The 17,367-nt window shown below is 41.1% G+C and overlaps 1 protein-coding gene across 1 annotated transcript in view; it reads right to left on the bottom strand.

Moving 5' to 3' along the window:
* The window catches only part of FAM3C (FAM3 metabolism regulating signaling molecule C), a 48,340-nt gene extending 31,854 nt beyond the window's left edge, over window positions 1–16,486 (bottom strand). The window contains exons 1-2 of the mRNA XM_059075073.2: window positions 16,290–16,486; window positions 2,213–2,267 (exon numbers count right to left, since the gene is read on the bottom strand). Of these exons, the coding sequence (XP_058931056.1) occupies window positions 2,213–2,225 (13 nt within the window). The 5' untranslated portion in view covers window positions 2,226–2,267; window positions 16,290–16,486. The remainder of the gene's footprint in view (window positions 1–2,212; window positions 2,268–16,289) is intronic.
* Between the last annotated feature and the right edge of the window lie 881 nt (window positions 16,487–17,367).

The raw sequence follows: 17,367 nt of genomic DNA, 5'->3' as shown, positions 1-17,367 counted from the left end.
GGTCATCTTCATGTTTAGCACATAAGAGAGTAAAATTCCATTAGGCTTTGAACTCTTCCCCCACAGGATCTAGTAGAGTGCCTTGTACTGATACATAGTAATACTCTCAACAAGTGTTTGCCAAAGAGATGAATGGTTAACAGGTGGCATATTCCTTCTGGATCATTTAAGACCAAGGGCTGGAAGATTATACATCACATGACAGTCTTAACATCTCATTCTCTAGCAATCATGGACGTGTGCAGATAATCTTTCCCTGTCCCTTAAAGCAGATATACCAAACCTTCGATGTTCAAGACTGAAATATTACAGTGATTAAGATGCCAAGTTTATAATACACGAAAGTTCTGGACTAAATTCAATACCAAGCTAAACCTAAGCCTACACTAAACAATATACATCATATTTACATATATATACATGTATATAAAATATACACACGACACTTAATGAGTGTCTACTACAGATCTAAGTGCCTTATTAGCACAACCTCATTTGCACAGCCTTTCAAGATACTCTTTTCATTTTACAAATAAGGAAAACAAGGTCAAAAATTTAGATCACTTGCCTAAGGTCACATAACCAGTTAGCAGCAGAATTTAGTTTTAAACCAAGACCTATTCAATTATAAGAAACCATCAAAGGAAGTAGGAGGAAACAAAAGCTCTAAGAGACAGAGAATTTAGAGGCAGAGAAACTAACTGGTGATAGAACAAGCAGAAGGTCCCTGAGACGGGCAGGTGGGTGAAGATCAGCAGAGCCTCCGTAACGGTAGAGCTCTGGACCTCCTGTTGCAGAGGGGCTCCTCCAGAACTGTCACCATCCACTTCTGGACTGGGAGGGGCTTACCCGCCGCACACCACAGTTCCCAATCCACCCATGAGATTCCCTCCTACTTCCAGCCATGGACTGTACTAGTTTGAGTGTGTCCCTATTTTTCACAAACCAAAAAGCATAAACTTGAGATATTAATGCCTCACTGTAAGAATAATGGCTATAAGGATATTTCAAAGCAACCAGGATTTTTTTTAATTAGAAGAGATTAATTAGTCTATAAGCAATAAACTAATAGCTAATCTTCCTTATTCCTTCATTAAAGGCAGTCCCCTTGAGACCTATACTAAGAACAGTGTCAAATATAACTTCAGCTCTCAGTGAATAATTACTCATCAATTAACCTTGGTATTAACAGTCAAAATCAGAGAAATGGATTAGATGACGAAGTTAATTTCAACTAGAATGAATGTAGAATTACATGAGAAAGAGAAACTTGCTTTATTTCAAATCACCATGCTTAATTAAGTAACGTACTTTTAGAATCATACTTTTAGAGAGGCTCCCATAAGAATATTTTTTTCCTGGTGAGATGATAATTAAAAGAATGACTATCTTGATTGTGAGAAATGACAAGCTGTCTCCTATGATGGACACACACTACTTAATAGAAATTTCTCTGTAAAGTGTGCATTTCTTCTACACAGTGGCTGTGCTAGCGGGGCAGGGTGGAGGGATCACACTCATTTTCACTATAGGTAGGAAGAGGTCTCAGCCGCTCCTGTTATTTATGGATCTGTCTTTTGCTAAAGGTAACTACCTTAATACTATGAACACCAAATGGTATTTTTTAATTTCCTCAGTATGCTGCCTAAGGAACAGATGTCCTTACACATAACCTCACTTATGCAGGCTAAACCTGACCTAGCAAATACAACAGTCATTTACGCAAAACACATTTTACTGAATTCTTCACATACACTAGTTTTAATTTAGGCACACACATAGGAAAGATTTAAGCTTTTAAACTTCACAATTCATTTTTCTCAACAAGCTAGAACTCAGCAAAAACAAAAATCAGCCTCCCTAAGTTGTCAAAATTGTTCTTTATATGAACTTATATATATTTATATTTTTATATTATTAGGCAAACAAGCTTAATGTATAAGGACGCAAACATTAAAAACCAGAACTTAAAATATTTAGCATAAATAATTTCAACAGAAGCGTCCTCCAAAAACTTATGTAGAACCCACTAAACGTCCAATTTATGACTTTCCAACTACCTAAAAGAGTAAAAAGGCTAAATAATGGCTTAGTTTGTTATATCCAGTCACACTCAACATAGAAAATGATTATTTACCCTCTCATTCAGTCATTACTAAACAAACAGGTTATACAAAAAGCAAAATTATTTCTACTGAATTAGGTATCTTACCTGCTACCCTCATGTTTGGTTTTTCAGTCTATGGCACTTTTCATTAAATAAGCTCCTAAAATCAAAAGAAAAGGCAAACATCATTAGGTCTCGAATGAGCATTCCTCCCTAGATTGAGTTTGATTTGGAGTGTATATATTAAACTAATTAAGTAAATGTCATGACATTTCTAAGTATTCTACCAATATTAACATTTAATGAAAAAGCTCTTAGCACTGGGCCTGTCTCCTTCCACTGGGCCATAAAAGCTCCGGAGAGGAGGGTGTGTCTAAAACTGCTCTATCCCCCGCTCCCTAACTGAAGGATGGAGGGAAAACTTGTCATCAAGCATGGACAGAAGGATGCCTTACTGTTCTCAGTGATTATGCATCTGTAACAAACTTTTGATATTTAGTTCCAAACCACCAGTTTTCAGCTGAGGTCCAAAGAGGTGAAGCTGCTTATCTAGTCAGGGAACAAATTACCTGCAGAAATGGGCTGAGGATTTAGGTCTGCTGGCTCCTGCTCTAGGGCTCACTCCAGTATATGATGCCATTTCATGTTTAGTATGACACAATTCAGGTGCCACTATGATAAGCACTTATAGGAAAGGCACCTTATCTTAATACCAGGAGCCCTCTTCCTCCTCATGTTTTCAATTTAAGTTTGTGAAAGAACATGTTCAGACCTATAGAATTGCAATTTTAAATATTCCAGCAATTATCATTATTGACAGTGCATGTTATACATCAAATGAAGAAACTGTAGTCTGATAGTATTCTCATAATAACAAGAAAGAGATACTGGAAAAAAGAATCTGCTTACATGTTTGTGTGCTCCCCTCTAAGAAATAACTCAAGAAAGGTGAAATTTTAAAAAGAAAATGAGAAAGCAAGTATACGAGTTTGATAGGAAATTCATGCTCGAGTTCAGCTAGACAGCTTCCACAGTCTACTCAATCTATTGTACAGGAAAGGTATTCAAAAGAAAAATTTCAATTAATGAATTGCATCAATCAAAAATACATATTTCTTTATTTTAGACTGTATTTTAGTACTGATGTTTCAGTGTTGATGTCTGATCTAGTAATGCACAGAATGATTCAAATAAAAATAATAGCAGACTCCTGAAGGACACTGAAAGGGAGTGAGACATCCAGTTTTCTTATTCACCAATAAGGAATTATCGGGGCTGGGGAGGTGGTGAGCATCGAAAAGGACCAGTGTTCTTACGGGGACTCCCTTCCTTCCGCTCAATCTACCCTGAAGAAAATATCCACATTTATATTTATACTAGTACTGAACTGAGAATTACTGATTGCCTTTGTTAGTTATCTGAACACCTTCCACAAGATAGGAAAAGTCACTGTTACTTAGCCACAGGCCAGGAAAACGCTAAAAGGAAACAAGAGATACTGAAGTATCCACAAGTTACCACATAAAAGCAGAAATAAAAGAAAAAATCTTGGCTTCTCAAATGAAAACCCTAACGAGTTATAAATCCTCTTTGGACTTCCAGCAAGATTGAATATTATGTTCAAAACACACATATATGCTAACATTCTCAAATAACATCACTCTTATGTGAATGTGGCCGCGATAATTTTTTTTTGGAAGAGTGATAAGCAGTTGAGCAGACACCTGATGTTCTATTTCATTGTTTCCGGGCTTCCCTGGTGGCGCAGTGGTTGAGAATCCGCCTGCCGATGCAGGGGATGAGGGTTCGTGCCCCGGTCCGGGAAGATCCCACATGCCGCGGAGCGGCTGGGCCCGTGAGCCATGGCCGCTGAGCCTGCGCATCCGGAGCCTGTGCTCCGCAACGGGAGAGGCCACAACAGTGAGAGGCCCGTGTACCGCAAACAAACAAACAACAACAAAAAAAAATAATAATAAAAAAAAATATTTCACTGTTTCCATTACCTGCCAAGGAGGTCACACCTGTACAATTACAATCACTGCCTCATGTACCTACCCCTTGTTTGGACTGCCTAACCAGCCTGCTTCTAAACAACACTAGTAAGATCACAATATAAGCAACCACAGTGGTCTAGCCAAATTCATGTTTTCCATTAAATTTCTCAGAGAATAACATTTAATAAAATCTCTAAATTAAAATCTCATCAAATCTCAGCCACGACACCTTTTTAATTAGTTGGCTTAAGAAGCAAATTAATGATTCAAGAGTGTAAATCGGCATAAGGAAAGAGTATTGAATATATTTGAGAGCAAATCAAGGAGCATGTGTTTATAATATGCTAATTTCAAATCATTCCTAACTTGTCTTCTTAGGAGGACATTAAAAACAAAGAAAATCTTTACATAGAATCATCTTGGGGGATGGGGGGGGGAGTAACACCTTAAAGGGGTCTGGTATATACCTCAAACTGAACCTCCAACAATCAAGGGGAGGTAGAAAAGTTCCAGAGAAAATGGACACAGCAATAAAAGGAGGAAAAAGGTCTCTGCCAGAAATTCAGAGCCCTTTAATTCAGAGGCAACAGGTGAAAATTTTATAACTGTTCTTACATATTCATTTAAAAGTAGAGATATAGAAATTAGAGCCATTTCCAAAATAAGAATATGGGTGGTAGGAGGAGAGTGTTTTTAAGACAGATTAAAAAAACAAACAAACAAAAACCCTAATAGCACATTTGTAAAATACATTTTGCCCCCCAAAAGTGTAGTCTAGGTCAAAACAATAAGTTTCAGTGTTTTATAGATCAATGACTGAGCCAGATCAGGTTGTAACATGTAAAGTGCACAATCATCAGAGCCCACTGCAAGCAGGGCCATCATGCAGCCCTGAGCAAGGAAACACCATTCTGGATAAACGCTAATTTAGTAAGTAACCTGGCTTGAAAGAGAGAACCTGAATTAGGGTCTCGGATCAACATACTGGATTTCTTTGAATTTCTTATAATTTAAACATTTCCTTTAGCCCAACTGTCTATGTTGGTCTAATTCATGAAGTTTTGTTAAATTCAGGCCTGAATAAACAGGCATTGTCCTAGAATCAATCAACTTCAGGACAATAGATAAAAACACAGGTCAAGTGACACTTTCATTCTTTCCTTGAGAAGCAGACTTGAGTTACATCAGGTAAATCAGAAAGGCCCATTCTATATCAACAAAATAAGCCATAAAAACAATTATTCACCAGGAGGGGAAGGTCTTGCCATTTAACAAAAACTAGGAAATAATGCAAACCGCAGAGTAAGTCACACATTCTTATTTTATGCAATCTTCCCAACAGTGCTATGGCATTATAGATGAGGTCAAGGGATTTGTCCATGGTCACGTGAAGGGAAAGTAAGAAGCTGATACTATAAACAATTCCACTTCCCAGCAGCTCCCTGCCATGCTCTAAGAAGCTTCCTGACAAAATTCTATGTCAATCAATTTGGCTTTTGCAAATTGCTCTGGGAATTGCTAATCCCTGCTGCCAAATAGCCACTCTAGGGCTCTGATGGGTTGTCAAAATGACTAGGCATGTGTTAGAACACTTGTCAGTCCCCACTGTGGGTAGGGGGCATGGAACCCAAAGCCTGTGTCCTGCTCTCCTCATCCGGCTCAGTCGGGAAGGGAGCAGAGATGCCTTCCCGGGCTCCCCCCACCTCCCTCGGGGCCCTCGCTGAGGCCCCATCCTGTCCGCAGAGCCCCAGAGGAGGCCCACCCCGTGGACGCGGCCTGAGGGGAACTGGGCGAAGCCTGTGTGGCCGGGGCTCCCTCCTGCCTGTGTGCTGGTACTTGCCGGCGGTCTCCTGCCTTTTTCCTCCTCATCCCACCTCCTCAGACACCTCGCTTAAGGGCCCAGACTCTTTCTCGCAAATAATGAGGAAACATGGTGTCCCAGCCAAAGGGTTCCCCCTCCCATCTCCTCGGGGCAGGAGGTTAAAGAGGGTTCATAGTCCTTGAGTTTGGGGTCAGAAGCAAGGGCGGGAGAGGCAGCCCCACAGGGTCAGTGTGCCATGATCAGGTCGGTTTGGTTTGTCTTTGTGTCTTTTTGCTTTGTCTTGTTTTGTTTTAAACAATCATTAGTGACATTTTTCTTCAGCCACCAGTGTTGGCCTTGAAGCAGAGGGCTGCAGCCCTTAGTGTTTGTAAAATAAGAAAGAATACAAAGTGTGGCCATGGTTGGGTTTTTTTTTCCCCCTCCTTTGAGAATTTTCTTTTGTAAAAGCAAATTTAAATACTTTTTTAATACTGAAATCTGTGGATGAAATAGAAGCTGGAACTCTCCTCTTGGACTATGCAGGCTAAGAACCTCATGGGACTACGAATTCACCGGAAATTTTCATTTGCCATCAGGCCGAGCTTTGAAAGAAAAACTGTTCTCTAACCAGGATTGTAACTAACGTGTAAATACTATTTCAGAGTTGAAAGTTGATGGTGCAAATATGTATATAACGTACTGTATTTTTACAATGATCGTCACATGACTCTACTCCACCCCCTTTTTGTACTCCATATCTGTCTTCCAGAAACGTCATCTGCCTTTCCTCCTGTGGTCTCTTAATCCAATAATTACATTACTGCCATTAAAGGATGCAGTTATTTTAAAAAAAAGAAAAGAAAAGAAAAAAAGAACACTCGTCCAAGACAGAAAGGACAGAGGAAAATGAAGTATACAGACACACTCACTGATACATTTAATATTAATAAATGACTACTTAATTAAGCCAGAAGAAAATACTACCAATTATACTCCAAAAATATAAAAAAACTATCACTCCATTCAATCCACTTTTAACTCAGTGCTGGCCGAATAGCAATGTAAGGAAACAAAAATTGCAACCCAAAATGTCTCCTTGGTGTGTTAATTATTTTGAGCTGGAAACAGTCAAGGCCCAAAAGACTCTTTGGCCTTCCCCCTTAGCTGCCTAAAGAATTTATAGGGGGTCTACAACAGGAAGGGAACTATCACCACAGATAACTGTAGTATGAACTACATGTGTAGATAGGGAACCCAGCAAAATCTGTTTGTTAAAATTCCTCTAGGTGTCCCATTGCCACTGCAAGACCCAGCAAACATTTACCAAACATCTGCTTTTCCATCTCCATGTGAATTGCCTTCCTCCCCTTTGAAGTCCCAAACCACTACCCCCTACGTCCCTCCTCTTTTGTCTTTGGCGGAAGATAGTATTTAAGGACTCCGTTTTCCTGGGTCTCCCCCATGTATACATGTTATTGAACTATTGATTTTCTGTTAATCTGTTTCATGTTAATTTAATTTTTAGACCAGGCAGAGGAACCTAGAAGGGTAGAAGAAAATTTTTCCTCCTGGACAGCAATTTTAAATGAATGAACTGACAATCAACAGACCATTCTAATATTCATATGAACTGGGGCTTTTCAAGAGGACTGAGGGGAAAAAAAAAAAAGGTAGAAGTGCAAGCAAATAGATTCAAAGTACATTTAGGCCCTGTGATGGCTAATTTATGTGTGTCAACTCCACTGGGCCACTGGGTGCCCAGATACTGTACTTTGTTAAACATTCTGGGTGTGTCTGTGAGGGTCTTATTGGATGAGATTAACATCTGAGTAAAGCAATTTGCCTTCCCCAAGTGACGGAGCCTTGTCCAATCCGTTGGGAGACCTGACTAGAACCAAAAAGACTGAGTAGGGCAGCATTTGCTCTTTCTGCTTACTGTCTTCAAGCTGGTCCATTGGTCTTCACCTGCCTTCAGACTTGGACCGAAACTTACACCACTGACTTCTCCCAGCTCTCAGGCCTGTGGACTCCGGCCTGCCGAACGCAGACCCTGGGACTTCTCAGCCTCCACAACTGCATGAGCTGATTCCTTCTGATAGTTATCTATCTCAGATAGATAGACAGACAGACAGACAGACAGTCTCCTATGGGTTCTATTTCTCTGGAAAACCCAGACCTCCTCAAGATCAAAATGTAAGAGACTACATTTTCAGTCCCAGAGCAGTTAAAGAAGAAAATGACATAATACTGAAATCAAAAGAATACTGCAGCTAAAAGTCACAAGGGTAAGTTCTTCTAATGTTATGCTTACAAACAAAAGTATGGTATTTAAAGAAAACTATTTGCAAAAAATACCTGCATTTATGTAAATAAAATAGAGCAAGTGTTGGCAACTTTCTGTAAAAGGGCCAGATGGTAAATGTGGACCATATAGTCTCTGTTCAAACTACTCTGCTCTGCAGTCGTAAATGAAAAGCAGCCATACAATATGGAAACAAATGGGCCCAGTTGTGTTATAATAAAACTTTACTTATGCACACTGAAATCTGAATTTCATAAAATTTTCACATTACAAAATATTATCTTTTGATTTTTTTCTTTCCAACCACTTAAAAATATAAAAGCCAGTCTTGGTTCATGACCCATGTGGACCCATAGGTCACAATTTGCCAACCTGAGGTAAAGGAATAAAAAATGAATTTAAATTTTAAAAACTTTTAAAATAGAGGAATAAAAAACTTTACTGACCATGCTCTAATATTCCAACATTTCTTGCTGGGCTATTTGTGGGATATACAATTCCCATAAGGCTTCTATGGGTTCTCTTAGAAGTACTAGTACAGAAGTAGGACAAGTCAGACAACGCTGAATTCTGTGTTCTATACGTGTTCACCATACATTTTCATAATCAACTGCTCTTCATGGAAGAAGTATATACTCCGTGAGAAGCAACATAATGGATCCTCTTCAAAAGAAAAGAAGTCCTTCCCTTCCTACAGATGAAGCTGTCCACCTACAGCGAAGATGGGACTAAATCTAGGAATGTTTTCCAAACGATCCCAGGAGACATTAAAAAAAACAGGGAAAATTAATCTTATTATATCCCATTTCATTAACTGTAAAATGATGGTGATGAGATCTTAACTGTTTTCTAAAGTGTTTAAAAGTGATTATTTTTGTGATGGGCTTAAAAAGGGAGAAGGGAGGACAGGTAACTTTGCATCTGATGTTTGATCAATTTTTAAAATTCCAAATATTTAGTTTTAAGAAACCTTTGCTTTGACAGAAAGCTGTCACTATAGTAGGTGCAGACTGCTATCAAGTACCCATCTCCCTCAGATGCCACTATGCACACATCTTCACCAGGAGGGATACATTTCTGAAATAACGAAATGAAGAGGGTGAGAAGACTGCATTCATTTGAAAGAATCTTAACATTCAAACACTCAGTATGATATGTGAGCTGCTATCACCATGTTATAAATATTGTGAATTTAATAGAATTTGGTGTTTTCTGTTAAGCAACAGAAAAAAAAAATCCAATTACTACCTTAACAGTATTTTAGTTCTAGTAGGAGACTCTGATATAGAATCTTAGAGAAAGGATGTTTTAAAAATCTACCATTTTAACACACATGTCAGACACTTAAAAGTGTAAGTATGGGGCCTCCTTGGTGACGCAGTGGTTGAGAGTCCGCCTGCTGATGCAGGGGACACGGGTTCGTGCCCTGGTCCGGGAAGAACCCACATGCCGCAGAGTGGCTGGGCCCATGAGCCATGGCCGCTTAGCCTGCGCGTCCGGAGCCTGTGCTCTGCAATGGGAGAGGCCACAACTGTAAGTATGACCCTATATGGTGAAGGGGAAATGTTTTGATGTCTACATAACAACTAGAAAAGTATCCCAGGTTTTTAAATGACTAAACTAATCTTACATTTTGACTAGAAGAAAAAAAAAAGCAAAGGAGCTAAAAACAAAGTATTTGGGAAAGAAAGGAGGAGATCTGTATAATTCTATAATGCCAAGAATATATTCACTTTTTCCAAAGATCACTGAGGAAAATGTAAATGTATTCAATCTCCTGCAAAAATGGCCTCTCAAAAGGTGAGACTGCAGAGCAACAGACCAAAAACTTCTAAACAATGGCTCTATAGAACCAATAAATAAATCTTTTAGAAGAAAACGTTAATGTTCTATTGAAAACCTTAAGAAGAGAGGGATACGAATGATCTAATCCTGGGTTTATAAGTTTTCTGAACTAATACCATATGGCTTGACTTATTTTCTTAATACAATAGCATCACATTGAAATTACATTAAAAAGAGGATTAATATCTAACTGGGCCTCAGAAACAGAATTAAAAGCATACTGTAGGGGCTTCCCTGGTGGCGCAGTGGTTGAGAGTTCGCCTGCCGATGCAGGGGACACGGGTTCGTGCCCCGGTCTGGGAGGATCCCACATGCCGCGGAGCGGCTGGGCCCGCCCGTGAGCCATGGCCGCTGAGCCTGCGCGTCCAGAGCCTGTGCTCCGTGACGGGAGAGGCCACAACAGTGAGAGGCCCGCGTACCGCAAAAAAAAAAAAAAAAAAAGCATACTGTGGAAAAGCACAAATGAACCAGAAGGCACCCCACCCCTCTCCGCAAAATGTTCTGGGTGCGCTTAGCTTTCCTCCACAATCTGTCTACCCAGCATAATCTGCTATCCTTTGTTTTTATCTGCTTCTCCTGGCAGTGCCTGGAGAGAGTAACACTTCAGAAAACTTCCATCTGTTCTGCAGCAGCTGGATAAAACTTCATTCTCTTAAGAATGAGACACGACAAACTATAACTGTCATCCCAACCTGTCCCTCGAGTTAAAAACCAGTTAGCGAAGAGCCCTGCTAATGATGCAAGTGCCCTGCCTGTCCTGACCTGGCCCCAATGACTAGTGCAAGGAGGAGTAATCAAGCCTGCCAGACCACAGGCACTCTACCCTTTAAGAGCAGAACTATTGCAACAGTGTTCACCCTACACTGAGAATTCCAGAGGACAACTCCTTCCACCATTGGGATGTGAATTTGCTAGAGACCTACAGTCCTTCCTCTTCAGAAATTTGGTATTAGATTTCTGAAATATTTCACTTGATCAACAGGCATTTAACCATGTTTTCTGTAAACATCAATACTTCAAGTAATTAGAAACTAAATGGACACGTATTCAGCTTTCCCCATCCCAAATCTAACATAGTTAAGCAGGTTTCTCCTGACAAAAATATTTCGCTTGCCAAAATGATGTCACTGAGGAAACACCATAGTAGGAGGGGTTGCTCTTCAATGAATTCTCATTGATGAGGAAAGGTTTGTCTTAATCGACAGGTATTCTCTCATTCAGGATCCAATGTGCCACCACGATGTTTCTATTTAAGTTGGCAAGCAAAGTTCAGGTTTACTCTGACCCAGACTTGGTGCTGATGCCAACTACCACCACAACACCCTAAAACTACTCATTATAGGACAGTAGGTGGCTGGTGTATATGCATATAACCAGCTAGCTGGCATTAATGAGGGCTATGAACTCTCTAACAGAAAAAAGGTGATAAAAAAGAAATCAAATGATCAAGCCACAATAATGTCAACGTGACATTAATGTTTTAATGGACTGTGATTACAAAATGGAAATCGCTAAAGTACACAGAAGCTTAAAAATAAGACTTCTTACCTGACCTGAAACACCAACATGTGAAAGACTGGAAATGGGTAGGATGAAAATAAAAAGGGGCCAAATTGGAGTGCATTACACCCTATGATCCAGCTACCTTGCATTTTAAAACAAAGTCATCAGTATAATCTTCGTTACAAACATATGTCAAGTACAGGCATCGCATATTAAACTCTATCATAAACAAATTTTACAAAGTAAAAGGTCTAAAGAATTGTTACATTATAATTCTTTTATCCCATAGCTTCATAATAACCCTTTACCATAACAAGAGGAGCCTGTGGTTTCTCGGGTACCTAACACTCTGTATTTTGATTCCAAGATACACACTACTTCCCTTATTTTAACAAGTTTTAAATCAGGATGAGGCTCACAACCACATTTTTGTGGTTAAAAATAATAAAATAGTGGTGTACGTTACAAAGATCTCAGATTCAATGAAACATCATATCCGGTTCTTTGACTCCCTAACTATAAAATAACACACACCATGGGCACCACAATTACTAGTGGGCTTTTTACGAGGCACACTCCTGAGCCCAGAACCCCGTGGAGTGAGGATTAAAACTCCTGCATGGTTACTAAACTCCCCAGGTGATCCTCATTCCAGCTTAGATGTGAGAACTTCAGCCCAACGGTACACCAATGCAAACACGCAGAGAAGTTAGGGGTAGTGGTGGGGAGTTAGTCAGATCTAGGCCAAAAAAGCCCAAAGGTAAAATTCAAAGGACAAGAATCTTCATTCTTGCCTTAACGATGAATGGAAATCAACCTGACTCTGGGCCAGGTCTCCTGCGGGGGTGAGGAGGGGAGAGGTGGGCAGTGAATAAATCTGGAAATAATGTGCTGAGGAACAGAGCAAAGAGAACTCCTGTTTGCAATGGTTACAACAGAGTGTAAAATTCAAACTGTCCCAATATTTTCTTGCAGTTTCCTCTCTACCAAAGCAGAATTTTGCTTAAAAAGTCATAATCCAGTTGAAGAAATGAAATGGGGATCAGATTTCTGTAACTGAGAGTAGAAACATACCAAAAACAGAAAACAAGACAAAATGACATTTTGTTCTGTCTGCTTCTTCAGAGCTCCACAACTGTTAATTAAACAGCTGTAATGTAACCTACTTTAATCCTACACTATACCATCCAAGAAGAGAAAGAAAGATGGATGAATGGGTAGTTGGAAAGAAAGAAAGGGAGGGAGAAACAAACATTACCGAGTACAACAGCAAAAATAAAACTACATGCTAACTATAAGTTGAACATAAGCAGGATAAAGAGGTACCTAGTTCACAAATCGCTACAAAATGAGATGAGAGAAAGGCACAAATTTACAGGAGAGTATAACTAGTAAACTATCTTCATCTCCTCATGTAACTATAATATTTTACATTATATCACATGGGATGTTACAGGTTCCTATTCTGAATGTTTTAGAATTTCCCTATACATTCACTTCATTTATACAGTCTTTAAGTAGTCTGCAGAATTTCACTGCACCAGGGCAGACATAATTCTGTCAGTCAAACTTTTTACGTGAAGAAATGGAGGAGCAGAGTGGCTTCATCTGCCCAAGGGCCCTGGAGATGCAAGTTAGCAGCCATTTGCAAAGAACTGGTAGTAAGGAGATTCTAGTGTAAAATTTTCTGAACCAATTAAAAAATTTACTTTTTTGTTGACCACAGGTCCTTCAATACACATTTAATGATCACCTAACTGCAGATGCTGAATGGTATGGAGAGTCAAGTAGTACACCTGATAGCCATGATACTATCTAAACAAGCCATGCAGAACTTATGATGAAAATTAATGCAGACTCATAGCTACAGACGTCCACGTAACTTTTTCTCACTAGCACACAAAAACCCACCAGGGTCCATCAATGGATGAATGACTAAACAAAATGTAATATGTGTCTATACATGGAATGATATTCAGCCATAAAAAGGAACGAAGTACTGATACAGGCTACAACATGAATGAACCTCTAAAACATAATGCTAAGTGAAAGAAGCTAGACACGAAAGATCACCTATTTTATGACTCCATTTACATGGAATATGAAAGCGGACTAGTGGTTGCCAGAGGTTGGGGAATGGTGAGTAACTGCTTAACGAACATGAGGTTCCCTTTTAGGGTGATGAAAATGTTGTAGAACTAAACAGAAGTGCTGACTGCACAATACTATGAATGCACTAAATATCACTGAATTGTACACTTAAATGGTAAATTTTATGTTATGTGGATTAAATTTAGCTTTTAAAGGAAATTTAAAAACTCACCAGAGACTAGAAAAATAATGAACAGATGAAAATTAATTAGATTATAAATAAGGCAGATGTAAGTAATAAAATAGCTTGAATCAAACGAACAGGCCGATGAAGGAGACAATGAAAGAATACTGATGGGGTAAACTGTGGAAATTTAGAGGCAGTGGAATACAATTTCCTCCTCTGAGAGAACATCAGCTGGCTCTATTTTAGGAGTGGAATAAAATTCACAAAACCTTTTAAAGTTCCATAAGATGTTATGGAAAAACCCGAACGAACTTTTTGGCCAAACCAATAGCTTTGTGAGGGCCCAGGCTGCCTTATTCACAGTATCCACCTTACCTATAATTACTGGCACATATAGGCACTCTCATATGTCCAAATGAATGTAAAAATTGTTGAATACTGAGACTGCCCATTTAAGACCTAAAATATGTCGTTAAAAAAAATAATAATAACATTCTTATGATCCCCACAGGGACTACTTTTCACCATTCAACAATCTCTTTGTCCTTTGACCCTCTCTCCAGTGATTTTTCCCTTTTTAATGTATCTTCTTTTAATTATGAAAAGATTAGTTAGTAATTCTTTTTTAATTGTAACATATATTAGGTTTATTTAAAAAGTCACTTTAGGGTTTTCCCTGGTGGCGCAGTGGGTGAGAGTCCGCCTGCCGGTGCAGGGGACGCGGATTCGGGACGCGGGTTCGTGCCCCGGTCCGGGAGGATCCCACGTGCCACGCAGTGGCTGGGCCCGTTGAGCCATGGCCGTTGAGCCTGCGCGTCCGGGAGCCTGTGCTCCGCAGCGGGAGAGGCCACAACAGTGAGAGGGCCCCGTAAAGCAACAATAATAATACTAAATAAAATAAAATAAAAAATTCACTTTAACCCAGTGGTGCTCAGTCTTATTTTGACTCCCTTTTAAACAGAAGCCCCCTCCATTGGGGGTTTGGGGGCGGGGTGGGGGGCGGGCTGACTGCGTCCTTTTTAAAAAGCCTCATTTCCGGGTGATTCTGAGAGATCCCCAGGTTGAGAATCACTGCATGAACCTCGTTTTATTTCTTACTATCAAGAAATGCTAGTCTTTAATGAGCTGAGAAAACATTACACAGAATCTGTGAAACAAAGCTTCTCACACCTGTATACACTGGAAAAACAAACAAACCAACCTGTGATTTAATTAGTAAACTGCCAGAGAACTCAAGAGACTGGCAGCCTTTAAAGAGATAGTTAATGATATGACCAACCCAGAGGCTGATTCTGCCAATTCCTTGCTGAATGGCATGAGTTAGTAACTTGTATGTTCTAAATTAAATGGAGATCCCTTTGTACTCAGTGATGCACTATATGAATAACATTAAGGTTTCCCTTACTGTAAAATTGTAAAATTTGACAGCATACCATTAGTCCTGAAAGGTGGTTAAGAGTTCAAGGGGTCTGGGATCTACTGTCAGCATCAACCTCTACGTAACGTCTATGGGAGTTCGTAATTTCTCAGTAAAATTGGGAAAGATACATAAACGTACCTACTCTATGGGTTGTAAGAAATAAACGTGCATATGAAAGCACTTGACACAGTGCCTAGTAAGCAATCTAATATCTAGGATCATTGTATTCATATTCTTTTAGGCCAAATAAAAACAAAGAAAAGGTTCTGCCAATTAAATAGTCTTGTATGACACGAAATTTTAAAAAGCAAAAGGTAGAGGATGATGAAAACACAAAAAAGAACAGCTGGAGATCTTAATCTCAAACATCAGTCCAACACTCATTATTTAGATCTAGGATCACAAATCGTAACATATGGTAGAAACTGTGAAGACAGCGGCAAACGAATGGAGTAAAAACAAGAAAAAGAAAAAAAAAAAAGGAAAAAAAGGAACGAACAGCACATCCATCAATGACACCGAATGCCAATGGGCCGAAATAGGTTTTTAAAATTAAAACTACTTACAACTTAGAAGACACTAAAACTTTACAAGTGAGCCAAGACTGCCCTCCTCAGAGTTCAAATGCAACCTACAACTCCATCCCCGCCTCTTTAGAGCACTCGGCCCTCATTTCCGACCCGAGCGGGAGCCCCCGAGCCGGACGCGCGCCCCAGGTGCCAGTCACAGGCCGGAGCGCCAGGTGCAGTGGCCGCCCCGCCCTCCGCGGAGCCGGAGAACTGGTCCCCGTACTGGGGATGCCCGCGCCGGGGCGGCGGCCCGGATCCCCGGCCAACCAAGCTCTGGTGCTCTGGTCCTGCCGCGCCCTGCCCTCGGCGGGACGAGCCAAGACGACCCGTGCACGCCCGGGCACACCCTGGGCCGGCGGTCGCGGGGTGAGCAGAGGATGAAGGTGAAGGTGGGTGCCCGACTGCCCCCAGACTCCCTCCATCCTCCCCGCCCTCGGCCGCGGCTCCGTCCACCTCCCCGGGCGTCTCACCGGCCTCCCGCCCGCCTCTCCGCCGCGCGCGCCCGCTTTCCGGCCTCCCTGCGGTCAGTCTTGCCGGAGGCCGACAGGAGCCACCGCCGCCTCCCGCTCGCTCCGCTTCCTCCCGGGTTCCTACGGCTTCCCCTCACCCCCGCGAGTGGCCAAGAGGAAGCCAGCTAGCCGCTGGGCCGCCTCCCTCGCTTCCCCGCCGCGACCAATGGGCCCCGCCGCCGGGAAGCCGCGCCCGCCCCCTGGCGGTGGAGGACCGAACGGGCGCCCCGCAGGCCGGAGGGAAGGGCCGGAGAGCTGAGAGGGAGGGCTCTGCGGCCCCGCCCCCCGCTTGCGCTGCGTTTTCGGGACCTGCCACGTGGGAGCCGCAGGGGCGGCGGCCGGCCGCACCCCAGAAGAGGGCAAATAGGTCTCGCCTCTTCCCACCACACCCCGCCTTGACCCACACTTCCATAATTCCCACCTTAAAGGAAGAAATTTTAAAGTAATCAGTCCCATTCTAGAGGTTCACCAGCTAGGGTATACGAGACGGTCATATCAACGTAAGGTCGGAGGCGATTTCCTTTTGACTCCTTAAAAGCTAACTAACCTACGGTGAAAATACTACCTGTCGGAGCGCTAGAACGTTGGTAACCCCAAATGTCTGACCCGGGGAGAAAGGTAGTGCTTGTATTTTGTACCTCACTTTTGTTTCATTTATTTAGCAACCCGACAGTTAGAAATGTTTTTCTCCTGTACACACCTTTTCCCACGATTGTGCTGTTACTTGAGAAGTCAGTCCAAGTCCCACTATCCAAAACTTGAGAACACAAAATGGTTTCATAATTCCGATACATATTCCAGAATAATTAATAACTATAACTCTTATTATTAGGTAGAATATCGGAACAATACGTGGTTGTAGAAATTAAATTGCATTAAAGAAATAATAGGGTCTAACCATAGCTAGTCTTCTACCAAGTCTTAACTTTCCTGCAAAAATATAAAACACAGAACTTAAGTAACAGCTATGAATTTGGAAGTTTGTGTTCCATGGTAGGAGGAGGAAGCAATAAATGCATTCTGAGAGCCTTATTTTGCT

Source organism: Kogia breviceps, chromosome 9, assembly GCF_026419965.1.
Source record: "Kogia breviceps isolate mKogBre1 chromosome 9, mKogBre1 haplotype 1, whole genome shotgun sequence".
NCBI lineage: Eukaryota > Metazoa > Chordata > Mammalia > Artiodactyla > Physeteridae > Kogia > Kogia breviceps.
Note: the sequence above shows the minus strand (reverse complement) of the source record. Positions and strands in the feature narration are given on the sequence as shown.